This window comes from Panthera onca, chromosome B2, assembly GCF_046562875.1.
Source record: "Panthera onca isolate mPanOnc1 chromosome B2, mPanOnc1 haplotype 2, whole genome shotgun sequence".
NCBI lineage: Eukaryota > Metazoa > Chordata > Mammalia > Carnivora > Felidae > Panthera > Panthera onca.
The window spans coordinates 32229081-32256488 of NC_138343.1; the positions used below are offsets into that span (position 1 = coordinate 32229081).

General features: G+C 50.3%; 2 protein-coding genes across 5 annotated transcripts; one reads left to right on the forward strand and one right to left on the reverse strand.

Moving 5' to 3' along the window:
* Positions 1-12584: 12584 nt before the first annotated feature.
* On the reverse strand, positions 12585-19139 carry BAK1 (BCL2 antagonist/killer 1). Of its 2 annotated transcripts, none has more exons than XM_081795734.1 (6): positions 19027-19139; positions 16923-17023; positions 15790-15925; positions 15305-15448; positions 14034-14214; positions 12585-13914 (listed from the first exon to the last, which is right to left on the reverse strand). In XM_081795734.1, exons 2-6 carry the CDS (start codon positions 16990-16992, stop codon positions 13810-13812), a joined length of 636 nt encoding a protein of 211 aa, XP_081651860.1. In that variant the 5' UTR covers positions 16993-17023; positions 19027-19139; the 3' UTR covers positions 12585-13809. The 2 variants fall into 2 exon arrangements, with proteins under 2 accessions (XP_081651860.1, XP_060471199.1); XM_060615216.3 differs by lacking the exon at positions 19027-19139 and adding an exon at positions 17914-18015.
* Positions 19140-19572: 433 nt separating this feature from the next.
* On the forward strand, positions 19573-26247 carry LOC132666935 (gametogenetin-binding protein 1-like). 3 transcript variants are annotated; one of them, XM_060615213.3, is made up of 7 exons: positions 19573-21004; positions 21667-21785; positions 22240-22337; positions 22546-22693; positions 23609-23748; positions 25560-25706; positions 25980-26247. In XM_060615213.3, the coding sequence occupies exons 1-7, from the start codon at positions 20538-20540 to the stop codon at positions 26028-26030; spliced, it is 1170 nt and encodes a 389-aa protein (XP_060471196.2). In that variant the 5' UTR covers positions 19573-20537; the 3' UTR covers positions 26031-26247. The 3 variants fall into 3 exon arrangements, with proteins under 3 accessions (XP_060471196.2, XP_060471197.2, XP_060471198.2); XM_060615214.3 differs by lacking the exon at positions 25560-25706; XM_060615215.3 differs by lacking the exons at positions 23609-23748; positions 25560-25706.
* Positions 26248-27408: the final 1161 nt, after the last annotated feature.

Genomic DNA, 27408 nt, shown 5'->3' on the forward strand with positions numbered 1-27408 from the left:
TGCTGTATTTACTGAAAGTCAAATAAAGTTCATGTTATCTCCATTGCAACATTTGTCAGAAAAGAAAAAAAACACTTAGAATCATGATTGACTTTGTCTAATGCATCACAAAGTTTAACAGGTAATCTAAACATAAATGTTGAGAACAGATGAACAGATATAAATGAGATAAAAAGGTTTATAGGTAAACTTTTAGAAATGTATTTCTTTTCTTTTTTTAAGTTTATTTATTTATTTTGAGAGGGGAAGAAACAAAGAGAGAGGGAGAGAGAATCCCAAGCAGGCTCCTAGCTGCCAGCCCAGAGCCCAGTACAAGGCTTGATCCCATGAACTACAAGATCATGACCTGAGCTGAAATCAGTCAGCTGCTCAACCACTGAGCCATCCAGGTGCCCCTATAGGTAAACTTTTAAATAGCTTCCAAAATCTTTGCTAACTTGAAACTTTAAGGTGTTGCTCAGTTAAATGATAAGTATAGTTAGATTCATTAAATACCCAGATCATTTCTAAATAAGATAAATTAATAAAACATAAGTTTATTAAAACATTGGTTTATCTGCTTTTGGCTTCCTATTACACAAAAACGAAAGATATTTGGGTCTATTACTAAACATGTTTTATGTCATGCTGAAAATTTACTATGAGAAGGTGCATTTTTTTTAATGTTTATTTATTTTTGACAGAGAGAGAGAAAGAGCGCACAAGCAGGCAGGGGCAGAGAGAAAGGGAGACAGAGGATCAGAAGTCAGCTTTGTGCTGAGAGGGAAGAGGGGGCTTGAACTCACCAACCATGAGATCATGATCTGAGCCAAAGTGACATGCTGACTGAGCCACCCAGGCACCTGAAGAAGGTGCATGTTTCTAAAACTTATGAAATGTATCCATAGATTAGCCAGTCTAAAGAACTGGTAAAGAAAAAGAAAAAAAAAAAAAGAAAAGGGGAATATGAGGAATGGGAATACATTTATTTTCAATATTTTATTTTTAAGTAATCTCTACACCCAATGTGAGGCTCAAATTTACAACCCCGAGATCAAGAGTCATATGCTCTACCAACTAAGCCAGCCGGGTGCCTAGGAATAGGAATACATTTTTGTTGAGGGAAAAGAAAATAATTTTGTCCTAAAGTGAGACTGATTATTAAAAATTTTTTTTAAATATTGATTTACTTTTGAGAGAGAGAGAGACAGAGAGACAGAGTGCGAGTGGGGGAGGGGCAGAGGGAGAGGGAGACACAGAATCCAAAGAAGGCTCCAGGCTCTGAGCTGTCAGCACAGAGCCTGACTCTGGGTTTGAATTCATGAACCCTGAGATCATGACCTGAGCTGAAGTTGGACGCTTACCTGACTGAGCCACCCAGGAGTGCCGAGACTGCTTATTTAAAGAGGGAAAACTAAGGACAAAATCTGGAAAAAAAAAAGAAAGTTGTAGAAAGTTTGGGAGAAGAGAATCTGTGGAAAACAATTTTACGTATGGTCAGGATTGACTGAGACTGGAGTGAATGAATTTTAATATTGGAAGTACACTGATATAAGATTAGAATTTGCTTTTCCTCTCTGTTAAAATGACAAACTTTTCTTGGGTTAGTTGTCTGTTCTTAATAAGGAATCATAAGGGCACCTGGCTGGCTAAGTCAGTGGAGCATGCAACTCTTGATCTTGGGTTGTGAGTTTGAGCTCCACATTGGGTATAGAGATTACTTAAAAAAAAAAAAAAAAAGTAAACAAAGTTTTTCTTTAAAAAAAATTTTTTTAATGTTTATTCTTGGGGGGGGGAGGGGCAGGGAGAGAGGGAGACACAGAACCCAAAGCAGGCTCCAGTGGCTGGATGCTTAACCGACTGAGCCACCCAGGGGCCACAATTTTTTCTTTACCTTTAATGCAAGTGGTCTAGAAAAACAAAGTATGTTTTGTCTTCTATGTTCTGTGTTTGATCACTTAAGAAAGTTGAATCTTCTCAATATTAAAAGGGCTAAATGTTGATAACAACTATGTAACCTTCTGTATTTGCCTTTAGAATCTCTTATTGCCACCTTGGCTAAATAGATGATTAACTATTAAGTTTTGTAGTGATCTGTAATCCTGTTTAGGCATGTGCCTAAAGCTAATATTTTTGAGATATTTCCCAAAATTCAAATTTTAAATGAAGTCTCCTTGACTAATTAGGCTTTTTTTTTTAATTTTTTTTAATGTTTTATTTATTTTTGAGAGAGGGAGAGACAGAGCATGAACAGGGGAGGGTCAGAGAGAGGGAGACACAGAATCTGAAACAGGCTCCAGGCTCTGAGCTGTCAGCACAGAGCCCGACGCGGGGCTTGAACTCATGGACCGCGAGATCATGACCTGAGCCGAAGTCGGCCGCTTAACCGACTGAGCCACCCAGGCGCCCCAGGCTTTTTTTTTTTAATTTGGTATATCAAATTACATGGGAAGCATTGTCAAACACATGATAACAAACCTTCTTGGGTTATATGAATGAATGCTATAACAGTTCCAGAAATTATGTAACATTGCCAAGGTTTTGATATGTCCTGGTATAAAGTCATTACTTGTAATTCTAATTATTGAAGTGTTATGTGTCACAGAAATAGACAGATTTCCTTGTCACCTGAACCTGAACTCTCTTCAGATCTTTAACCACTTTAACCATTTTTGAGTCTTTTATCATTTATAGTTATTATTTTACTCTGATGCTCTTGCAAATGTATTCCAGCTGTGAGGAGATTCATGGAGAGGACTTTTGATAAATAAAGGTTTGTGATACCTTTGCAATTGTAAATGAAACTGAGTAAGAATTTCCAGAACTAATGGGAAAACTGCATTCAAACAGAACAAGAATTAATAACATGGGACTGAATGAATTGAGAAAGATGTTATATTTTTATGACTCTTATTTGAAACATTGCTGTTTCTCTAACGTTTGCTCTTCCACATATAAGGAAACTCTTTCTCTTATGACTTAGAGATATTTGGTAAAATATTCCTTTGTAAGCAAATATGAAACATTTTTCTCCCTTTCTGATCCCTCCAGAATTTGGGAACTCTCAATGAGTATTTTTACTTTCATGGCAATTACAGTTCAATAAGAAATTGTTCTCCTTGTAACAGGACACCAGTAGAAATATTGGTCATATTACTAAAGGTCTGACTGGAATGTCACATTTGAGGGAGACATGCATAGTCTCAGATATGTCCAAACAGCTTTAAGGAACTAAGATAAACTTTATGGAGCCATTGATGTCCCCTTGGAAAAAATAGGGCTTGTACCTTGCTTACAGGGTTCCCAGTAGCTCTATGGGAAGTAGGGAAGATCACTTCTTGGCAAGCTCAGGAACCTCGGGATATTTTGGAGACCTCAAGAAGAGAGGAATTCACCCAAATCTATAGGTATTACAGGCAAAGTCTGATGGCAAATATTGGGCTTGGCTTCTTAGCCTCAAGAGGCTATTAAAAGTTCAATCTGAAATTTCTTATAAAAAGTTCCAGCAAAACAGATTTAAAAGAACCTATGTAGCTGGCCAATCACTATTGTTGCCGTATTTACATAAATAATTAGGCCAAGTTTGTTAAAACTGGACTAATTTTACAAATAAATTAGTCTCAATTTGGCCATCTTTAGTGGAAATGAGGGTGATTTTAGAGAGAAAAATTGTTTCAGTAACATGCCTTGGTGGATGTTAGATTCCAGTTCTAATTGTCTTTGAGTGTTTGTTAAATGACTGGGCTGGATACTGAATTCTTCTGGTTTCCTCAAATATCTGACTATGATTCTCCAAACCAAGGTTTCCTATTTTCTCCCATTCTCTTGAGTTGGAATCATTGAGAACTAAAACTGCCCTTTTTCCTAAAGTCTTGCAAACTGAAGGCAAACAGCGTGATGTAAATTTTAGAGAAATTGCCACAACGGTGATGTGTAGATGACCTTAGTGCCTGTTGCTGTATGGGCCACTCAAGAAGATGACCAGAGGGACACCTGGGTGGCTCAGTCGGTTAAGCATCTGACCAGCTCAGATCATGATCTCGTGGTCCATCAGTTCAAACCCCATGTCGGGCTCTGTGCTGACAGCTTGGAGCCTGCTTCTGATTCTGTGTCTCCCACTCTCTGCCCCTCCCCCACTTGTGCTCTGTCTCTCTCACTTTCAAAAGTGAATAAATGTTAAAAAAAAAAAAAATTTTTTTTTAAAGAAGATAACCAGAGACTCCAAACTGCAAACCAGGAAAGTCTATCAGACAGTCACCGCCTGCCCTCATTCCATCTGAAGATGCTTGAAGCCTGACATCTAGAAATCTTCCCACTGGCTTCTCACTGTCAGGACTGAGACACTGGATTTATAATTTGCCCCAACCATTAACCTGTGTTTTTCTTTTGTTTCCATAGAAATGCTTCTTCTTTTTTTTTATTCTTTAAGTTTATTTATTTATTTTGAGAGAGCAAAAGAGAGAACCAGCAGGGGAGGTGAAGAGAGAGAGGGAGACAGAGGGTCTGAAGCAGGCTCTGTGCTGTCAGCACATTGGGGCTCAAACTCACAAACCTGTGAGATCATGACCAGAGCCGAAGTCAGAGCTTAACTGAGACCACCCAGACGCCCTCCACAGAAATGCTGCTTATTCATTACCTGATTGCCTCCATAATATAGGCCTGAGAGCCCCCACCTGCAGGACCACCTCCTGAAGTAAGACAGCTGTTTAACCGAACTAACCCCTATTCTCAAAACTAAGACTGGTTCATGAGATATGGGTCAGACTTTGTACGTAAGGTCCAGAACAGAGCAGTTAAACTCTGGCTATGAGGGAATGTAAGGGTTAAATTGTAGTGTAGGGCTAATGCTTAGCTTGAAAAATAACAGTTTGTGTTGACACTGAAGGTTAAGAGATAACAGCCTTGCTTTGCTCTGGTAAATTACGCCTCATACCCTTGTAAATTAGGCTTCACCAATTAAGGAAACAAAAGTTCAAAGAAAAGAGCATCAGAGGCAGGGTCAAGGAGATCCACTGGTTGCAACTTAGAGGCAGAAAGTCTAAAGTAAACACCTCATTAGGCAACTGTTTCTAACTCATCTGGAACCTGTTTCTTTGTTCTGTTCCCAGGTGATGATAAAACCATGTGATCGGTTATAAAAACTCTGTACCCCGGCTGTTCGAGGCCGCACTCTTATCAAGAGTGTTGGTCCCGATGGGTCGGCCTTGCCTCTCATTGTAATAAACTTTGTTGTGACTGTCACTGGTGCCCGTAGCATTCTGTTTAAGGAGTCGTGTGGATGCAACAGGAATAATGTTGATCTGTGATGCTTTTCTTTTTTTTTTATTTTTTTTATTTTTTTTTTTTTAAATTTTTTTTTTCAACGTTTTTTTATTTATTTTTGGGACAGAGAGAGACAGAGCATGAACCGGGGAGGGGCAGAGAGAGAGGGAGACACAGAATCGGAAACAGGCTCCAGGCTCCGAGCCATCAGCCCAGAGCCTGACGCGGGGCTCGAACTCACGGACCGTGAGATCGTGACCTGGCTGAAGTCGGACGCTTAACCGACTGCGCCACCCAGGCGCCCCTGTGATGCTTTTCTAAGAAGAAAATCTTGGTCAAACAGGGGATCTTGCCATTACTTCTAACCAGCTCTGGGCTTGTCTATGTCTTGGCAGTTGGAGAGTAGGAGAGGTCTACTTGCTAGGGAATTTGGTTCCCCCTCACTCTGTTTACAATTCCAGTGAACTTTTAAACTTTTTATGAAGCAAAAAGGAAATCAACACCGGATAGGGATTACTTGCCTGGTTATCAAAAGGATGGATCTTGGTATTCATTTGGGAGAACATTTTTAGTTGGCCAACAAAACTGTTCTTGCCATTGTTGCCCAACAAGAAGAAAGTAAATCTGTTAGCCAAGGTAGTGCTTGCTAAACACATTGCTTTGGACCATATTCTTCCAGAACAGGGTAGAATGCCACTGCTAACACAACTTGCTGTGTTTATATTAATGCTTCTGAAGTTTTATTTATTTTTGAGAGAGAGAGAGAAGAAACTGTGTGTGAGTGGGGGAGGGGCAGAGAGAGAGGGACACAGAATCCAAAGCAGGCTCCAGGCTCCCAGCTGTCAGCACAGAGCCTGATGCGGGGCTCGAACTCACGACTCGTGAGATCACGACCTGAGCCGAAGTCGATGCTCAATGGACTGAGCCACCCAGGCGCCCCAGAAAAGGTGATTTTATTAAAGCATGGGGACAGGACCCATGGGCAGAAAGAACTGCACTAGGGTTGTGAAGATTGGCTATACACTGTGGAGGTGGGGGAAGTAAAGTTAAGAGGAAGTTTCTTAAAGCGATTTCCATATGCTAAAGAAGACACAGATTACTGGAGGTCTAGCTATTGTCAAGCTAAGGTTGTTTTTCCCTCTAGCAAAGCATTATCCTTCAAACAGTAGAAAGTTCCTGGAGATTCGGCTGTTGATAAGATTGCCCTTTTCTTGTAATATTACTAAGATATTTGTAAACTGATGGAGACTCTTTAACCGTTTGTTTTCTGTCCTTTCCTTTGTTCTTGGGCAGCTAGGAGTGCCTGAGGAATGTCACTCATATGGGGGGGGGGGGGGTGGTTGCTAGCATATGCTTTGTCCTCAGCTTGCCCTCATCACTTTTCATTTATTAATTGGACTAATCAAGTGTGGTTTCCAATGTTGCTCCAAAATGGCCAAAGAAGGAACTAATATCTTGGTCATGCAGAATGTACATATTAAGCCAAGTACCAGGGAATATTTCCAACAAAGTACAAAGTTGTTTCATCCCTCAGACCCTGAAACTGCACACTTTTCCAGCAGGAAGTAGCCAAAGTGATCGTTGTCCCAATTCCTTCAAGAATGAGGAATGATCATAACTCGGGGGGAATAAAAATGTGCCCCATAGGATTAATGAGGTTAAGACTAACAGGAAATTTAAAGCTTGTTTTTCAGAGACCTGTCTCTCCCTAATCAGCTATTATTTCTTTACAGATCCCACTAACAAACCCACTAGCTGTGTCCATAGAGGGCTGGACTGACATAAATGAAGGTCACTGATACGGTTCCAGCCTGCATTCTGTCCCTGAGATAATAAGCCCAAGATCCCATCCAGTGTATACCGGCTTTCAGAGCATGTGCATAACCCCTCTTGTCCTACAGATGACCTCCTGACATCAGGGGCCAAATTTTGCTTCATTGTAATGTTACATTTCCACCCCAAAGTGAACATGGGATGTATGTTACATGTACGTGTGCTCAGTGCACATGCTCCATCTTTCCTCATGAATACTCATGAGTTTACCTGCTGTTTGCATCGATATGTATGTAATCCCAACCCCTAAGATTATAAAAATTTATTCTACTCTGACTTGAAGGAGGCAGATTTGAGCCAGTCTCTTCTGTCTCCTCCTTTTGCTGCCTCTCAAGCCATTTCCTTGCTGCGTACTGGACGTCTCAGTGCTTGGCTTTGCTACGCATCAGGCAGATGAACTTGGGTTCAGTTATACTATTTGCAGTTGCTTATGTTTAAATCAATTTTCAATTAATTAAAGTTGTAAATTTACAAACAGATTTTCTTTAAGTTTTTAAGTTTAACTTGCATAACTTGGATGTTCTATTTAGAAATCTTGTAATTTTTGTATAAAAATAAAAGCAATAACTTGTTCCTTGATTAATGTTCAATTAGCCCATGGGCTTGACATATTAAATTTGCTTGAACATTACTCTTGCCACTTACAAAGCTAGCTAATTAAATTCTCCTACATATTTAAACTACATTTATAAATTTAATATACTGGATTTTTTCAAGCAACTCAAATTCCTCATAGGGCAAATTTACAAGTCAAACAAGAAAAAACCTTAAGCATGTAAATGACTCTCATAAGCCTAATAATTCAAGCTTCGAAATGTAGCAAATCAAGTTATCTTAAAGATTTCAATACTGTTTACAAACATAATCAAATTACTGATACCTTTCAGCTTCAAATTACAAGTCTAAGATAAATTACATAATTCAATTTGAAATCACAAGACTAATCTATCAGATTCTCTAACATGCCAACTTCTTTTAAATATTATACACATATTAAAAAAACACACAGACTGTCTCAGTCTTCAAAAATCTTTTTCCTGACCTTACACAAATGAAGTAACATTATGGACTTACTTTACTTTTTTTTTATTTAAAAAAAATTTTTTGTTAATGTTTATTTATTTCTGAGACAGAGAGAGACAGAGCATGAGTGGGGGGGGGGGGTGGGCAGCGAGGGAGGGGGACACAGAATCCGAAGCAGGCTCCAGGCTCTAAGCTGTCAGCACAGAGCCCGACGCAGGGTTCAAACTCACAGACTGCGAGATCATGACCTGAGCTGAAGCAGCCGCTCAACCGACTGAGCCACGCAGGCGCCCCTGGACTTACTTTTAGTCATTTCTATTTTCCTCCTGGAGGTGGTGGTAGAATAAAATGTTTTCTGTTCCTATTTTTCTTGCCATAATTCTACAATCATCTTATTGATTTTTCCCTATAACTAAAGAAAAGTCTGATAATTGTCCTTCTAAATGTAAAACTTGGTTTAAACAAAACTAATAAACGTATTAATTTATATTATTTATCTATGCAAAGTAACAAAAATAACACTTATGTTAGAGTGAATGATGCAACTAACCATTACTTTATACCATCCTGTTCTTCCTTTAGTATACTTTTTTTCTTCATCTGTAAAATGGGAATAGTAATTTCTGTCTTAGAGAGCTATACAGCCAAACGAGACATCTGTCATAAGTATAATAACTCAACACATGTTCATTTCCTCCTTTCTCCTTTTTTTGCCACTACAGCATTTCCCGAAAACTCAGATTAATGTGGAGAAATCCCAGGGTCTCTCTTTCTTCTAAGTGTAATGGGTACGGGGCATATCTAGGAGGCGTTTTGTGAGACGGAAGAAAAATGACTTTCTCTGGAGAGGAATCCCTCTCCTCACTCTGATCCCTCCACTGTCCACAATGGGGTTTTGAGATGATTTAATGTTTTAAAAAATAGAAATAGGGGTGCCTGGCTGGCTCAGTTGGTGGAGCAGTGACTCTTGATCTTGGGGTTGTGGGTTTGAGCCCCACGTCGGGCATAGAGATATCTTTTAAAAAATGGAAATAATGTGGATACGGTATTTATATCTTTGTTTAAAGGATGTGTTAAGGATTCTAAGTCCATATGAAGACAGTCTCTTCTATTACACTACATGTTATACTATACACTATACTATACATATACTATATACATATATACTATATACATATATACTATATATTATACATATACTATACACTACATGTTATACACTATATTACATATCACTATATAATGGGGGGGGCGGGGAGGAGGGATTTCCCCACACCCTCACTAGGGTAGCACTTTGCTCTGAACCTACACAGAACTCTTCTCTCACACAGGCCAGCAGCATTGTTACTCAGGCTCCTAGAAACCTCGTTCTTTTTCAGTAAACATGGGAACCCATATCTCTAAGCCCAACCCAGAGCTTCCCTTGCACTCTGATTCACAACACCCCCAATTCAGAGATGCTGGACGGTGCCAAATTCACCCCATCTTTCCCTGGTGTGGTCCACCTGAGAATTTTACCAAGAAAATGATCCCATTCTAGAGGAAGCCTCACTGCCTGCTAGACATGAATTGGAGAAGTTGCTCTCAGTAAAGTCAGAGGTCAGGTGAGAAAGGGGTCAGATCCAAACATGAGAAGGTTGGTGAGTGCAGCCTGTGTGGGGCCAATCATCACAGAAGTCTGAATGTTGCGAAGTAGTTTCACTGTGTGATGTGATGAAGCAGGCAACTTTAAAGAACTGTCTTCCTGCTGTGTTCTTAGACAAAGCTGGGAAAAGTTGAAGCATTAGGCACCAGGAATGATTCCAAGATTGCAAAGCAAGAGTTGAGATAAGTGGAGCAGAGAGTTCTTCTGATTTGCATGTTGATTTCAACAATGGACGCCTACTCAAATGTTACTCTCCAGATGTCACTTGCACACCTTCATGCTCTCCCCTCCATTTGGTTGCCAAATCCCATACTCCAGGTGGAGGGAGATTCTGTGGCTTTAGCCCCTTCAGCTATTAAGTGACTTTCTCAGAAAAGTCTGTTTTCTGCTCATATTAGTTCATCACCTGACCTTGGTCTTGTGACGCTGCCCCTCTACTGGATCATTCATACAGTTTGCTGGGGATCTGCTACCTGTCCTATGCTCAATAGGCCAGATCACTGCTTTTTGTTCCCTTATTATCCGGTGGGCTGAATTTCCCCTCCCCCTCATCTTTGATATGCCATAGTCTGGTGTTTACCTTTTTAACATGTCCAGCAATTGGTGAACATGCCCCAGAAGCTGGGTTTGCTGGTTTTCTGGTTCCTGACCTTTGGACACTTCCAGCAATCTTTGGTAACTCCATTCCATCTCTCCCTCTCTGTCAGGCGCGCGCGCGCGCGCACGCACGCACGCACACACACACACACACACAGGATTAGAGATTGAATTAAATCCATATTTTACAAGTGTCTTTGATCGGGGCCTTTACATCTGAGGTGGGTACAACTGGAGCAGGATATGGTGGTGGTTTTATTTTAATTAATGAATTAATTTTAATTTATTTCAAAGCTATTCAGATGGTTAGGTCATAAAAACTTATTCAGTTCACTGAGTGGTTTGGGCAAAGGAAGGATTTTGTCTGGATGGACATCTAGTGACCTGAAATAAACTTTTTTCAGACGAGGTAAACTAGCAGACACATGAAGGTAAACTGTGGGGTGGGGCGGGGAGGCAGGGAGATGCTGGGTACAAGGCAAGGTGGATTTCATACCCACACCGCACAACTGAGCAGAGGACACCCAAACACGCTTCTCTCCCGGGGCTGGACTGCCCCAAATCACTGGCCCCAAAGACTCAGGTACCTCTTTGATGGAAACGAAGCTACGATTTCAGAAGAACCACCATTTTGAGAATTTAACTTCCTTAATACCTGCGGAATCCATCTGCTCCCCTGCACCCCCATAAACCCCTGCCTTATCCTATGCCTCCCAACTTCTCACGCCTTCCTTTCGGCAACCCCGGAATGCACTTAGATTTCGGTTTTGGAAACTTCATTCTGGCGGAATAAAGGGTGGAGTGGAGGGGACCAGGGTAGACTCCAGCCAAACGTTTTGGGGCTCCTCATGCCTTACAGGATAGAATTCCAACTCCTTCCTTACAGGGGCAGAGACCACCGCAGCTCGCGCCACTGCCAGCCCGCCTTCTTCCAATGAAAGTCTTCCAGCGGTTCTCAAAACCCAGTGGGGAGGTGCGCCCGGGGGCCCCGCCCACCAGAGGGCACGCTGGCGTGCTCGGTGCGGCGACGGCCATCTTGAATCCGGGCAGCCCGCCCACCTCCACGGTCTTCTGAGCCCTGGGGCGGTGGTGCGGCGGCTGCAGGGGAAGGATATACCCCCTCCCCGCTGACCCCTTGGCGGGCCTGTGCTGCAGACCAACGGCCCCGTTCCCCACCTGGTCGGCTTCTACGTAAAACTTCGAGCCAGTACCCTGGTGGCAAGTGCCAGCTCCCGCCCGTTCTACCTGGTGACTCTGGGCAGGTACCTCAGTTTCCTTTATATAACTGTAAAGTTGGGAGTTTAAAGCCCCAGCCCCACCTCCCAATCCCCCAGGTCACCAGCTATAAAACCTACTGATTGGGCGTGGATGATAAATTCTCCGCATAAGGCTTGGCTCGTAGTATGTGTTCGGTGTAGGTTGTCTGTGAACTTTCCCTGCAGATTGCAGGCTGCTTTGTAGCCACCACCCTTCCAGCTGCAGGGGGGGCGGGATATCCAAGGGTGCAGTCTGTACTTGGACTGTTTGAAGACCAAGTCCGAAGGGAGAGGGGATTGGCAAGACCCCCTCAGGGAGTGCAAGTGAAGCCCCTAAATCCTTTAGGACTTGCACGTGACCATTTTGGAAAGGTGTCAGAAACACAGACCAGGGTGCCCAGGACTGGAAAGACTTTGGAACATTTGAACGCCCCCGTGCTTGTTATTTTTATTACTCCTAGCTGCCTTTTCCCATAGGGACTCCTATGTAGCACAAAATTCCTGGAATCAAAAGCCCTGTGTGTGCTGGTTGTGGGGGACATGGGGAAGAGAGGACTGGGACACTGTGTCCCAGGCAGAGCCAGGTGTGGGGGTGAAGGGCTTTTTGGGCCAGCATGGATGGAGGCCCCAGGGAGAGGCATTCAAAGCAAGCCTAAGGTGGCCTCTAGGAGTCCCCAGGCATATGCCAGAGGCTCTACCAGCCAGAGCCCAGCAACTTGGAGTCTCCCAACTTCCTAAAGGGTGGGAAACTTGCCTGGGACACAAAGAGATGAGAAGTGCCTGGAGAAGGGGCTAGAAAAGGTGGGGAGGGGCCTAGGCCTTGTAGGGGGCTGGGACCTGGGAAAACCACACCCAGCCCTCTACCTGATTCTGGAGGCCTAATATGAGCTTTTATCCAGTAATAAACCAGGTAAATGCGAGGCTCGCCCAGGCTCCCCCAATCCAGCCTGGCGGAGGGACGGGTAGCAGAGGATATAAAAATTACCAAATGGGAATCAGAGATTGCAGTTTATTTCAGACACACTCAGAAGGTGGGGGCTGGCCAGTGGGTTCCGTCTGCATCCCCTCCCTGCATTTGGCTTAATCTACCCCCAAACCCCTAGACTGTGCAAGATAGACAAGGCATTCCCACCCCACCCACAGGAGGGGCTTAGGCAGGTGAGGAGTGTGGAGAGTGGGGGGTCAGGGGGGTGTAGAGTTCAAGTATTCACAGTTTCCCCATCCACACCCCCGGATTACACTGTGCCCAGGCCGTGAGGGAAGATCCCAACCCCAGGGTTCCTAGTGGCATTAACAACTCTTTTCTCAGAAACCTCAAGACGAGTTCCTTACCCCCTTTCCCTGACAATAACAAACCAGTCCTAAATTCTGTAGTCTGGGCAAGGAGGGAACCTCAGCACTCCACTTATCCAAGACCCCTCCTTCCTTATTTGGAGTGATGGGGGCAGGGTGGGCTTCACTTGTAGTGAATAGGTTGGGTTTAAGTGGTAATATGTGAGGGGAGGGGAGAGAACTGAGGATCTTGGGAGGGGGGCTTGGGGGCTGCTGATGAGGTTCTGACAGCTCTGGTCTGCACCCCCAACTCCATCTCTACCCCACACTGAGGCCCAGAATCCCTGAGAGTCCACTGCAACGGTGATATGGGGTGGGGGGGGAGTGGAGCAGCGGGAGAGCTTAGGAAGGGCCAGGGCTGGGCTCCAGGCCCAGCAATCAAGCTCTGACCTTCTAGAACACCTAGCTGAATCCTGGGGAACACAGGGTCTACTAACTCCCACACCCAGACTTCCTGGCGTGGGGAGAGTGGTGGGAATGGGTGGGGGGAGGGTCCTTCCAAGGGTATTACATAAAGATATAACCATTAAAAATTTTGAGGGGAGAGTGACTCTTAGCCTCTTGCTTCCCCAAGATGTGAATCTCCCCAGTGCCCAATAGATAGGGCTGAGGGTGTCCCAGAGAGCTGAGGAAGAAGGCTATAGCCCCTCTCTGACAGGATGGGGCCCAGAGAGGGGGCCCATTAGCACCATGCAATGTTGGGGCACCCCTGGCAGCCTAACTGACCCCCATGCAGGGGCCCTCCCAAAGCTGGAGTGTCCACTTGCTAAAGCTTCTGTATTCTTGAGGGGGGACCCCTGTAGAGAAGGGGGGGATGGGAGACGGCTTGGCTGAAGCCCAGGCAGGGGTCTCAGCTAGGACCCCAAAGGGCCCCTCTGGGAGTCATGATTTGAAGAATCTTCGTACCACAAACTGGCCCAACAGAACCACAGACAGAACTATCAGCACGTTCACGATGGGGCCATTTCCCAAGTTCAGGGCTGCCACCTGCCAAGAGACAGAGATAGAGGGCTGACGGCACATACAGGCACTCCAGGGCTGGGGTGGGGCTGGGAGAGAGGCAGCCCCAGCAGCAGGGAGGAGGCTGCCGACACTTGGGCACTTACCCAGCCGCCCCTCTGCGCAATCCACCGGGCAATGCAGTGACGCAGCATGACGTCGACCACCAGTTTGGTCACCTGGCCCAGGAAGCCGGTCAGGCCGTGCTGGTAGATGTGTAGAGCCAGGCGGTAGCCAAAGCCCAGGAGAGCCACCACTCGGCCCCAGTTGATGCCGCTCTCAAATAGACTGCAGGTAGAGTGTTGATATCGTCAGTGGAGACCCCCAGAGGGCCCTTCAGCCTGCTTCTCCTCTCCCACCGTCCGGTGGCAACCCCCCCCACTCCCAGCTGGAAAGCAAAATGGCTTAGCTGTGACTCAAGGTGGCAGAGGTTGCCCCAGCCTGGCCTCAGTTTGGGAAGAACCTGCATCTCTGTGAAAGGAGGAAACTCAGAGGGCGTCTGAGCGGGGTGCTGCCGCCAGGTTGTGGCCCCAGCGCCGCAAGTGCAGAGGGGCAGAGAGCAGTGAGGGCAGAGCAAGCGGACGGAAGCAGCAGGGAGATTACCTGTGGGTGTTGCTGCTGGCCTGGCAGCCCGAGAGACGGCAGAGAGAAAAGGACAAAGAGGAGGTTAGGACAGGACCTGGAATCAGAGTGGAGTGGGGGAGGCCTCGAAGGACAGGGGCAGGATGTTTCAGCTCTGGGCGCTAATCCTAGATCAGTCGCCTCCTCCTACCTTCACCCCAGCTTCAGTCACCTCGACGCTGACTCCTAACCCAGACGTAACAGCAGATGACACCTTTAAGTCCGGACACTGTTCTAAGCGTCTTTCCTCTATTTTACAGACGTGGGGACTGAGGGCCATAGATTCACAAAGCCAGTAAGTGGCAAAGCTGAGATTTGACCCAGGCATGTGGGCTCTCTAACCACACCAGATGGCCTTTCAGACGCCACCCTGTAGCAAAGGGAAGCCATTTCCAGGACATTAGCAATCTGACCATTTTTGGTATGAAATATGGTTCCAGATCAGAAGGCCAGCTGTGTCTCAGCTGGGCTGGGGAGCTCTGGGGACATCCCTACTCCGGCATCTCTATAGTCCTGATCTATCTGGTACAGTCCCGAGTGCCCAAGCTCACAAGAGCTGTGAGCTTGTATACCAAAGAGGAGCAGTCTGGGGCCCAGAGAGAGAAAGACAGGGCCCGAGGCCATGTGTGAGTCAACAGCAGACAAGGGGTGGTGCACATGTCTCTTGACACTGACAGAGAAGCGTGTATCTCCCATCCCACTGGCAGGGCACAGTGCGGGGGTGACAGCACAGCACAGAGGCCGGGGCCAGGGCTACCTCGAGGCAATCTTGGTGAAAAGTTCATAGGCGTTCTCTGCTGTCGGTTGCAGGCGCTGCAGCATGGCCTGGAACTCTGAATCATAGCGCTGGTTGATGTTGTCCCCAATGATAGCGAGCTGCCGACCCACCTGCCCCATGGTGCTGGAGAAAAGAGGCAGGTAGGTGAGCAGGCAGAGGGTGGGCAGGGCTGGGGCCTGGACTCGGGGAGAAGGGGTTCTGCCCAAGATGCCCCTGGCCTTGTGGACCCCTCCTTGGAAATTCCTGACCGTGTTCTTAGACATGAGGGCAGAGCACAGGATCACAGGACAGGCATATTCTATAAAGGGTCCAAGATCCGTGATCGGTTGGGGGGGGGGGGGGCAGGGGCAGGGGGAGCCCCAAATAAAAAGGGTCTCCCCAGTTCCCAGGACCTGCACAGCAGCCCCATGTGAGCCTCCGCCTCCCTGAAGATATCCCCGTGGGCCCAGAGGGCCATTGCTCACCTGCTAGGTTCTAGGGGCAATGTGACTATTTCTGGGTCAGTAGGCGCAGCTGCCCCCTCAGCCTCCTGCTCCTGCTGATAACGGTGAAAAACATAGCTGCGGAAAACCTCCTCGGTGTCCCGGGCTACCTGCTCCTCTGAGGATCAAAGCCAGGAGTCAGGGAGGAAGGGCTGGACGGCCCCATGCTTTGTGGATGGGTCTTTCTTCCTCAAGGCCTCGGCTGTCCTCACCCGTGAACAGAAGTGTCCCTACTCCAGCCCTTAGTTAACAACTAGTGCTTATCGCGTATAGGATATTTTTCTAGCACGTTTCACTGAAGCCTCATAATAGCCTTGTGAAGCAGACGAACACCCCAGTGTACAGGTGGGGAGCTGAGGCACGGGGTGTTTACATAACTTGTACAAGGTCACACAGTCAAGAATGAGCAGTGGAGCCAGGACATAATCCCAGGCATGTGGGCCCCTGAGTTTTAGTGTGTACAGGCTGGGTAGCCCTTATGGCTCGGGGAATGTGGGAAACAAAATTTAGAATTGCAGCTTTGGGTCCAGAAGAGTTACATAGGGACACGGTGACATACAGGGGACTGAACCCAAAGCCCAGGGAGCAGTCTGTAGTGGGCTGGGAATCGCAGCCCTTTGATGGTCCCCTTGGAAAAGGGAAGAAAGGCAGCCATCTTACTTCCTCCCCAAAGTCATAACAATCGCTTTCACCAGTCAGCAGGGCTGCCGGGGTGATAAGCCTAGGAACTTCCTTCTTTCTCCTACGGTAGGAATAGAATAGCCACGCCCCACTCTTCATTCTTCTCCTCACCCCCCTCCTGCCTCTCCCTTGAGATGGCGTGGTGCCCACCTCATGCTCACTCCCAGGCCTCTCCTAGCCTCTGCCCCCCAACCCCAGGCCCAGACTCCTCCCCACTCCCAGGGCTTAACCTGGACTGCACTCCAGCTTCTGAGGTCACCTGCACACACCGGCACTGGGTGGGGAGATGCTTTCTGCTTTACCCAAGGTGAGTGAACGGGGGCAGGAGAGCCTGCCTGTAAGTCTGGCCTGGCCCTGTCCACTCCTGCTCTCTCCATCCTCTCAGACAGCCCTGGTGGCTGTGGGATGGGGGAGGAGGGCAGAAAGACCCTTACCAGAAGTAGCAGACGGGGCAGGCTCTTCACACTCCTGCCTGGGAGGACCTGGGCCTTGCCCGGATGCCATTTCTCAGGTCCCAGTGGAGGGCAGCGCTAGCCTGTGGGGACGAGTGAGAGACAGCAGAGATGGGGACGGGCAGGGGCTGTTGATGAGGGGGAGGGTCCCCCACTCCCCCAAAAGACCCCTCCATCCTAGCTCCAGCCAAGTCTCATTTCACCACCTTGGGTCCCTGTGGAGTCTGTCGGCAGAATCAGAACTTACTGAGCATTTCACTAGCAAGAGAGAGCAAGAAAGGCAAGGCAGTCAGGATTTGTACCTAGGGACCTGGACCCCGAAGCCAGGTCCCTGGGGAGGGGTGGTTGGAGTAGTGCCCTCGTGGGTCTCAAGTCCTCTTCCACCTCGCTCCTGGGTAAATGAGGCTGGTTGCAGAGGCTGGGGTTCCTTCTGCTGCTCCTGGGGCCTCCTGCACCCTCTCTAGCACACCCTTACCACAGGATTACCACCTTCTAGCCAATGACCCGTGAAACTTGTGCTCGGAGGTCCCACTTCCCCTTGGCTGGTCAGTGCACCCCTGTTTTCCAACTCAGGCCTGTTAGCTACGAACACTTCCTGAGCACCTATGGTATACTTCTACTGCTCCCCCAGGGGTGTCAGACACTGAAAATGCACATTAACCCAGCAAGGTAAGCATCATCATGCCCCTTTTACAGGTGGGAAAAGTGAGGCACCAAGAAGTTGGGGCCCGAGACCACATAGCCACTCAGGGAGTCAGGGTGGTAATCTGAATTTCCATGAGTTCATACGCTCAATACTCGCATAAGATTTACTTTCCAGTTTGTGGACCTCAGAGGGTACCCTTTCAAGACAAGATCACCTGTTTACATCCTACCTTGGCTCTTCCCATTCCTGCCTTGCCGTGAGCTGAGGAAGTCTTCTCCACAGCTCTCCCACCCCGCCCCCCACCTGACATGTACCCCCACCACATACCTGCTGTCCTGTCCCTGGCCCCAGTTTTCCTCTTTGCTCAATCCTGGCCACAGCCCTGATCTGCTCTGTGAACCCGCAACAGAGGGAGTATTTCCTGGACGTGAGCTGTTTCACTTTCAGTTCTCACCCCTTCATACCCACCCCAAAGCTGCCTCCATCACTCTTTGGGGGAAGTGGCCTTCCTCCTACCTCGGGGGAAGGCCCGGTCCCACCCTGGGCCGAGCACAGCCACCTCCTCCTCCCAGGGAGGACCTGACTACCCTCCTCCCCGCCCTATCCTCCTGCCTCTCGGGCCTGGGGCCATTTTCGAAAGTGCCCCAAGGCAAGAGCTCTCCGGAAGGTGTGGAGGAAGGCTCTCCACCCCTCCACTTACTGGGGGCAGGGATAGGGAGAAGCCCGACCCTCCCTTCCTCTGTCCCTGGGCGCCAGCTTGAAACAGATCTTTGCCTGGCACGCCCCCATCCCTGCTCCTTCCGGAAGATGCCGTTCCCTCTCCCCTGGTCCCTGAACAAAACCTGGAACCCCCAGGACAGCAGGACAGGAGATTGCTGATTGCACCACCAACTCTCTCTGCCGCTACCCCAGGGGCTCACTGCTGGGGAGTAGGTGAAACATCAGAATGGCCCCCAGGGCCAGAGGCCTATGCCGACCTGGGCCTACCCTTGCCCTCATCCAAGTGGCCTGACTTCCTGGTAAGGGGAGTCCATTGCTCTCTACTTGCTGGGCTTAGAATATTCCCCAGGGGGAGATGCCTGGTTGGGCTGCAGACCCAGTCTAGGGCTCCTAGGGCAGCAGGAAGCACCAGGAAAGTTCTCTCCCTGACCTTGACCTTGGCTCCGATCTCCACTTCCACCCCCCACCCCACCCCGCCCCAGACTGCTAAAGGACCTGGTTCTTTGGCACCCGATTTGACAGGAAGGGCAATGGGGGAGCTGTCTGAGGGGAAGCCAGAGGGAGCCCCGGCTGGATCAGGCCCCCAGCAGACATTGGCGGAGCTGCCCAGGCAAGTCTCCAGGCCTCCCTGTCCCCACCTGGCTGCCTGCAGGCTCCTTGTACCCCCTGGGCCTGGGGCTGCCGAAAGCCGGGAGGATGGGCAAGACCCTCCCACCTTACCTGCCAGGACCCTCACCCAGGCCCGGGATGGCTCACAGGGCCGAGGCCAGAGATCCTGAGGGGCCAGCGGCTTCTCCTGGGGGTCGGGTGCCCAGGCCCAGCTTCCTGGAACAGGCGTCAGTACAGTCCCGATGTCTGGACGCGGCTTCTGCTTGCCCCAGCTTGGCCCTAGGGACCCGCGAGGCTGCCCGGATCCTAGACGTGCCGGCTCTTCCCGGCTCCAATTAGCTCCCTCTAGAGGAAGTCGCTGTGTGGCCGCCGGATGCTGATGAAGGGCCTATAGCCTGGGGGTCGGTCTGGGCTAGTCCGCAGAGGAGGTGCTCCACCCTTTACACTTGGCCCCGGTCAGGTGGCAAGGCTCCCCTTCTCCCACTTCTGATTCCCAGTCCCGGTCTTTGATCTTTACCCTCTTTCATGAATCAATACCAATAAAAAAGGCAGGATGGCTTAAGCACCACAGTGTGCCTTGCACTTTAGTTACCATTCTCTCATTGAATCTTTTTTTTTTTTTTTAAACAGTATGGTACTAGCTTTATTAATTTATTTGGGGGGGTGTGCATGCACGCGCGTGCACACACACACACACTCACACGCAAGCAGGGGAGAGACAGAGGGTGAAGGAGAGAAAGAATCTTAAGCAGGCTGCACACTCAGCGTGGAGCCCAATGTGGGGCTGCATCTCACTACTGTGAGATCATGACCTGAACCGAAATCAAGAGTTGGATGCCTAACCCATCAGGCCACTCAGGTGCTCTTACTGAATCTTTTCAATAACTCTTGGAAGTAGACGCTGTCCACTGCACCTGTTTTACAGACGAACAAACTGAGGCCCAGTGGGCTTAAGGAACTCACAGGGTCACTAAGCTGGGTTTATAATCAAGTCTATAGGTGTCGTGGGAAATAATAATACTAACTTGAGATTCAATGTGCAATTAAGACGGGCACACAGGCACCCTGGTGGTCTCTAGAGATTTGAAATCCTAAAGGTGACAGGCAAATAAACAGAGATGAAAACAGGGGTGCGTGGGTACCACCTGAGGATGTGCAAGTGGATGCTGAGAGGCAAGAAAAGAGGGAGGATAGACACTATCTGGCTGTGAGGAGTGGATTTGAAAGACAAGCCAGGTGGAGAGAGTTGTGTGCAGAGGCCCCAAAAGCCCCTGCCCCATTCCCAGTCCAAGGACCCCCAGCTTCCTCTGCCTGCTCCCCACCCCCATGCCTTCTGGAGCCTCATTAGCCACCTCATTAGCCTCCAGTCTGCCTTCCCGTACCTTTTCCCCCTGCCTCATCGACCTCCTGCCCTCTCTGCCCCCAACGAATCCCCTCTACCATGTCTTCTTCCCAGGCTCCCCATCACTCCCCTGCCCTCCCCCCGCCACCCCCGGCCTTTGCCTTCTAGAACTCTTGGAAGTTTCCAACTGGAAGTTTTAATTTGAAAACTCCTCCTGTTCTTAAGCAGTTGGTGGGGTGGCTGTGACGGCCCCACCCTTCGAGTCAGGGTCTCTCTCGGGATGGAGGCCCCAGCTCCAAACCGTCAATCCCGAATTTTGGGCCGTTCCTCCGTGTTCCGCTTTTTCCGTAGCCTGGTGGGGAACAAGGGCAGCCCAAAGAGCTCTGACAAGACCCCGATAGGGAGTCGGACATGCCCCTTGAGAGAGCAAGCCGCCACTCCATTGGTGATGAACCGCCATGGAGGGGTGGGGAGGAAGGAGCCAAAGCCATCCACCACACTACCCTACATGCTGTCTGTGGCCTTGCCACGGCAGGACCCCTTGGGGGTAGGGATGGGGGACACAGGGGCCCAGACCCCTACCCCCATGGAAGTCCTGAGGGTGGGGGCCCAGGGTGTAGAGGTGAAGCCTGTCCTGCCCAGGAGAAGCCAGGAGGTGCTGGGCAACCTGTCTGGAAAAGAGGAAACGGAAGAAGAGAAGGAGGAGGCGGTAGGGGAGGCCTCCGGGGATACAGAGACCTCAGACAGGTGAGGGACCGGGCTGTGGATGGCGGGCGGGAGCCTGGGATGGGGGTACTGGGGCAAGGATATGGGAGGACCCCAAATGAGGAAGGCCCGGGAATGTGGGTCTTCAGATGGGTAGAGGACTGGAATAAGGCATGGGGGTTGATGGAGGGACAGATATATCAAGGATGGGAAGGAGCCTGGGGGTGAGAGTATTGGGCGGGGGGCAGAGATGGGGTGGGTCTTCCCACCAGTCAGGGGATGTGGGTGGAGGCCAAAGATAGAAGAAAGACAGGCTGGGGACTGGGATGAGAGAGTGCCAAGGTGAGCCAGGCCACCATGGCTTCCCAGCTCCTTCCTGGTCCTCACTCCACCCTGCCTTCCCTCCCCACTCTCTCCCTCCTCATTCCCACTCCCGTGTGGACCTGGCACCACTCCCTGTGAGGAAAGGGCCCACCTCCCCCTCTGCTCCCCACCTTCCTCCTCACTCTACCTTCAAGGGAAGATAGCCCCCTGTACGATGAGGACCCCAAAAGGCCCAGCAGGGAACTGTTGGAGGCAGGAGGGTGGAGGGGGCTGAGCAGGGCCTATAGGAGGGCCCTTGGGGACTTTGGGGGGTTTAGGGAGCCTTTGCCACATGTCTGGGCTCCACCTGCTACCCCCATCTGACTATGCTTTGGGATCAGGGGCCACTTTGCCCAAGCTTTGGAGTTGGAGCAAGGATGCCTGCAGAGGGCCATGGGGCCACTGGAGGTCGGCCCCGAGACCTTCACCAGGGAGGAGGAGAAGGAGTGTCTGCTTGATGGTGAGTGTGGTGGCCACAGGTGTCAGGCCAGTGCCAGAAATAGATCCTGTACCTCAGACTCCTCAGGGGTGTGGGGCCTGGAAGGACACAGGATAGTCTGAGGGAATGCTGAGGGCAGGCTGCGTGGATCGGAGTCCATTCCATTCCCCTATGCCAAGTCGTGTGATAGTGGCAAGTTGCTCCCCGCTTCTGTGTCTCAGTTTCCTCATCTGAGAGGAATGAGACCATAACAGTATCTATCTCAGAGGGCAGTTGCAATGAGTCAATGAAATGTCTTTTGCAAAGTGCCTGGTACTGTGCTGAGCACATAGTAGGTGTTTGCTAAAGAAAATGAGGGAAGCTCCCCCTCACTTCAGCCTGCTCAGTGCCCTTGCCCTCCTTGGCCTGGGCCTGGGCCTGGACCTGGGCTGCCCCTTGTTCCTGTCAGCCTGTCAGTGACACTGCACCTTCATAGGAGACCTCAGGCTGGCCTCTTCGAAGGTGGGGACAACTCCTTGGAACCGCCGCCTCCTCACCTTGTACAAGCAGCTTCAGAAATCAGCTGTCGCCAAGGTCTGTAGAACCAGGCTGGGGCAGTGGGGGGTGGGTGAAGCCTGGTTGGGGCTCCTCCTCGCATTTGGCTGGGCCCCAGGATTTGGGGCTTGGGCAAACCCCTCGTAACCTGGTGGGTTCCCTCCTGCTTTTTGTTTTATCTGGGGGTGGGGCTGCACGCTTGGGTCCCTGTCATCCTCACCTGCTCAGTGGCCCGGCATGCCCTCAGTTTCCTCTCAAGGAAGGCTTGCCTGATGAGGAGAAAGGCAAGGAAGAGGAAATGGAGGAAGAGGACAGCTCATTCAAGGTCTGTGTCCCAGGCATTGTCACCCTGCAGTCACCGCTGCATAAGACTTTTAGGTCAACAGATACAGTGGGTAAGTGTGGCGCCCAACCTGCCCTCCTCAGGCCAAGGGGGCTCCACTCTGGCCCTGACTCATAGGTGTGATACCAGTTCTTACCACCAGGTGGTACCAGAGGACCTAAGATGACCACTGGAGAAGGGGTTGCAGGGGGACCAGTGGGTGGCTCAGCAGGAGCTGCAGGCTAGGTCTAGCTAGAGTCCTCCTTTCTCAAGGTTTGGGGGGGCAGTGAGGTGGGGATTGTGACTATGGCTTGCGCTCCAGAAGCATCACCCACTCCCAACCCAGAATTCTAACTTGTTCAGTGGGCATCTCCATCCCCGATTTTCCCATCACACCCTGCTGTTGACGGTGCCCCAGCGCTACCCAGACATTGTGAACAGATGACTCAGTGGTAGTGATATGACATGATAACATCACATGATCATTGTTGACATTCACATAGCCATTACTATGGGCCAGACCCCCTTCTGAGCACTTTTCGTGAAATACCACTTCGCAACTCTGAGGTAGGTCCTATTTTAATCTCTATTTCGTTGTGAGGAAACTGAGGCACAGAGAGGTTAAGTAACTTGTCCAAGGTCACACAGTAGTAGGTGGCAGAGCTGGGATTTGAACCTAGGCAGTTTGGGTAGTTCCAGATCCTTGCTCTTGAGTCTGTGGCTGGTGGAGAGTGGAGGCAGATGTCTGCCCCTTGCACACTCTCCCCACGAGGGGAAGAAACTCACACTCATGCAGGTGGGAGGGAGCGCTTGGCAAGTGAGTTTGCTGGCAAAGTCAGGGAGGTGGGCGGGTAGTATCTGGCTGGTTCCAGCTAATGGAAAACATAAGGGCTGGGGCTGGGGGTGAGCAGGGACTGCACACGGCTGGGATGAGGTCTGGAGAGCCGGAGCCGCCTGCCTGTCCCATGCCCATCTCTCTGACTCTCAGGTTTCGTGGAGTCGGAGTTAAAGAAGCTTTTGGTAGTACAACGGGAGTCCCGCCTCTGGAAGATGGGCAGTCATGAGGGCCGGGAGCTGCTGACCCAGCCAGAGATCACCCTGGAGGAGGCAGGCATTGTGGACGGCCAGGTAGGCCTGGCCTGTCCCGACCATCACCCCCTGTGTGAAGGCACTAGAGAGAGCGGGGCCTCCCACTCCATCGGCTCCTGGCCCTGACTCCAGCCTCCCACTGTCTGGGTAGGGAAGGCACAATCCCTTCTTGGTGGTGGTATTTCTGAGTAGGACCTTGAAGCCCTGTGCATACACACACTTCTCCGTCAGTCTCTCTCCATCAGTCTCATCAGAGAGAGAGTCCCAAAATCCATTAAAATTAAAAAAATAAATTTTAATGTTTATTCATTTTTTGAGAGAGAGAGACAGACAGACAGAGAGACAGAGTGCCAGCGAGGGAGGGGCGGAGAGAGAGAGGAAGACACAGAATCCAAAGCAGGCTCCGGGGTCTGAGCTGTCAGCACAGAGTCTGACAGGGGGCTTGAACTCACAAACCATGAGACCGTGACCTGAGCCAAAGTTGGACGCTTAACCCAACTGAGCCACCTAGGTGCCCCCACTAAAAAAAATTTGTTTAATGTTTATTTATTTTTGAGAGAGAAAAGAGAAAGAGTATAAGCGGGGGAGGGGTAGAGAGAGAGGGAGGCACAGAATCCAAAGCAGGCTCCAGGCTCCGAGCTATCAGCACAGAGCCCGACACAGGGCTTAAATCCACAAACCATGAGATTATGCTTGAGATGAAGTTGGACACTTAACTGACTGAGCCACCCAGGCACCCCTAAAAGTCCATTTTTTTTTTTTTTTTGAGTCTTAACTTTGCCGTTCACTTGCTGTGTGGCCTTGGGCAAGTCTCTTCCCCTCTCTGAGCCTCAGTTTCCTCATCTGTACGATGAGGCGTTTTGTCTAGGTGGCTTTAAGTCTTCCTTGTACATCTGTAATTCACATAATGTTGCCCTTATTATATTGCTTTCTCTCCCATTCACGCCCACACTTACTCCCACAAACACACATATAGGTTACCTGTCTGTGTCACACCGAGGACCACCCACTGCCCACCTTCCTTGACACTGGCCTTCGAGGTCAGGCCTGTCCCAGACTCTCCTGAGTGCACATGGATGAATCTGTTGTGGAAAAAAATGTGTCCATGTCCTTTTTGAGTTAATTTTCATTCATTCATCAACCCGTTCTTTCATTCGGTGGACATAGGCCCCTGATGGTCTGTGTCGTTTACTTTTGTGGGAAAGTAAAGGAAAGAGAGTCAGGTTCAGAGGCCAAAGCCTTTAGCTGAAGCCCTGCTCCAGCACTGACTTGCTCTGTGACTTTGAATGCAGGCTTTGGCTTCCTGTAAGGAAGGGGACACTGGTGGAAGGATCAGACAAGATGGAGAGGGGCTGCCTGCCAGCCGCCAAGGGCACTCCAGTGTTACGGATATGACTTACCTCCTTGGGGGAATGAATACCAGAAGCGCATGCCCACCAGGCACTGAGGGGCAGCCCTCTCACTGTCCTAAGCCCGCATGCCTGAGTTACAGGAGCCCCTGTGTGCTGTGGGGAACAAGGCCGCGCATCTCACCCTAAAGTACACAGCTGGTCAGCTCTGGCAGGGGCTCTTGCTTTCGCCTTTTCATACTAAAGGGATCTCATCACCCTTCCCGCCCCTTTCTCCTCCCTCTCCCTTCCAGAACCACCCCTGAGCCAGGGGCCACAGTCCAGGGGGGTAGCCTGAGCAGAATTGGGGGGCCCTAGGGAGTTTCTGGGTGGTGGCAAGTTGGGTCCCAGCTCAGTCCTCACTTTGGGGACAGAGCTGCCCCAGGAATATCTTCCTCCTGTGGGTGTTTCAAGGGTCCTATCCTCATCACCGTCCCTCACTCTCTCCTTATCTGTCCTCAGGGACACCAAGCCGAGGGGGAAGGAAGCCGCCCCCCAGCCTTTGGGGAATGCTGGGGACCTAGGGGAGGGGCGCTGAGGCAGCTGAAGCACCACCCTAGGCTGGAGGGAAGGGTGCAGCCCCCCCTTGGTGTGGTGTCCAGGACAGAGGTGAGGGAAGGGAGAGGTTCGCTGGGGTGCCTGACTTCTGGGGCTTCCAAGGATCCCCCCCAAGTTGGAGGGAGAAGGGTCCCTTATTCAGTGGGAGGGAGGTAGCTCAGGGCTGGTGGACTAGGGGCCAGCTGGGCGAATATGAGGGAGGGCCTGGCATGGCCTCAGGGTGCTTATCTCTGGGGATATGAAGGAATGTTCTGGGGGTACAGAGCAGGAAGGGAGAGCCCAAAGATGCTGAGGCACCTTTTCTCACCCACTTCTGCCCCCTAGCACCTGCTCCTGGAGGAGATGGACGAGATGGGAAACTGGCCTCCAGAGTGAAGCTGGTGCTGGCCCCGAGTCTGCCCTGCTCCCGGATCCCTTCAACCCGAATACAGCTTTAGCCTTCCTCTTCTGAGCGCACATCCAAGGAGCCCCTGGGGCCAAGGGGTCTTGATATAAATGGAATCCATGTGTCTGCAGGGTGGGCCTGCCCAGCAGAATGTTCCTACCCATCAGACTCAGGCCTGTGATAGTAATAAAACCCACTTTGACTTTTTGGCTTCCTTGGCTATGTGTGGAACCCTCCCCCCCCCCCCCCCCCCGCCTCATCCTCAAGCTAGGAGCAAGCTCACAAGCTCAAGGCTATCCAGGGTCTCAGTCTAGTCCCCAGTGTGGCAGCCCCAACTGCAGAGTCCTGGGTTCCAGTGGAGGGGCCCCAGTGGGGCATGTGAGCTGGAGGGCAAGAGGTTTGGTGCACCTGCCCTGGGGGTGGGGAAGGACTGGTGGCCCAGAATGCCAGGAGAGCCCCTGCTCCCACAAGACCAGACCCTGTTAGTAGGAGCATCCCTGACTTCCCTCCCTCCTAAGTTCCCAGGCCAGGCTTGTGGCCTCATGGGGAGGATCCGGGAATTCTCCAGCAGGAACTTCCTGCCCAACCAGCACAGGGACAAAGCCAGGAAAGCGGCTCTGGGACCACGGGGACCTGCTTGGAGGGCTGGCTGGGGGACAGGTAGGAGGCCCTGGGATGATGCCGGAGGGCCCCTGCTACAGGGGTGGGGGGTAGGGCCTCAACCTGCTGCCCCTGGTCATGGCCCCTCTGTGCCATGCTCACTGCCAGGTGCCTCTGGGGATCCTGGTCAGAGGGAGGTCCCGACATCTAGAAGACCCAACTCTAAATCCCAGAAGCAAGGATAGGCTTGAGTTGGGGGTGCACGATCCTGTGCCCTTACCGGCCATGGAAGGGCACACCCTCATACCTGGCTTTTCAGGGATCCAGCATCAGGGAGGGCGAAGCCCAGTTTGGATACCAGGAGGTGTTGCTCACCTGGAATCCTTGACTCAGGCTCTGGGCTGGGGAAGATCCTGGTGGAAAAGCCCATCTGACTGCCCCTGAGTCAGCCAGGAAGCAGCCTTGTGACCCTATGACTCACCTATGCCCTAATTATTTCCTCCAGAGTCTTGGCTATGGGGAAGGGTGGGGGCCTTAGACAGTGGCCTGTGGGGGTCCCCTGGTTCCACCTGGACCCCCAATCTCCCCCCGGCACAGATGTAGCACTCCTCACGGACCCCACGGAGAGGATATTTCCTCTCCCTCCCCCATCCTAACAGGCCATGACCTTGTTCCAGGCCATGCACAGGCTTGAGTGGGGAATCCCAGGGCCCAGAGCGCTGCAGGACAGAGCTCCTGCCCTCCCCCGTTGCCCTGTGGGTAGGGCCA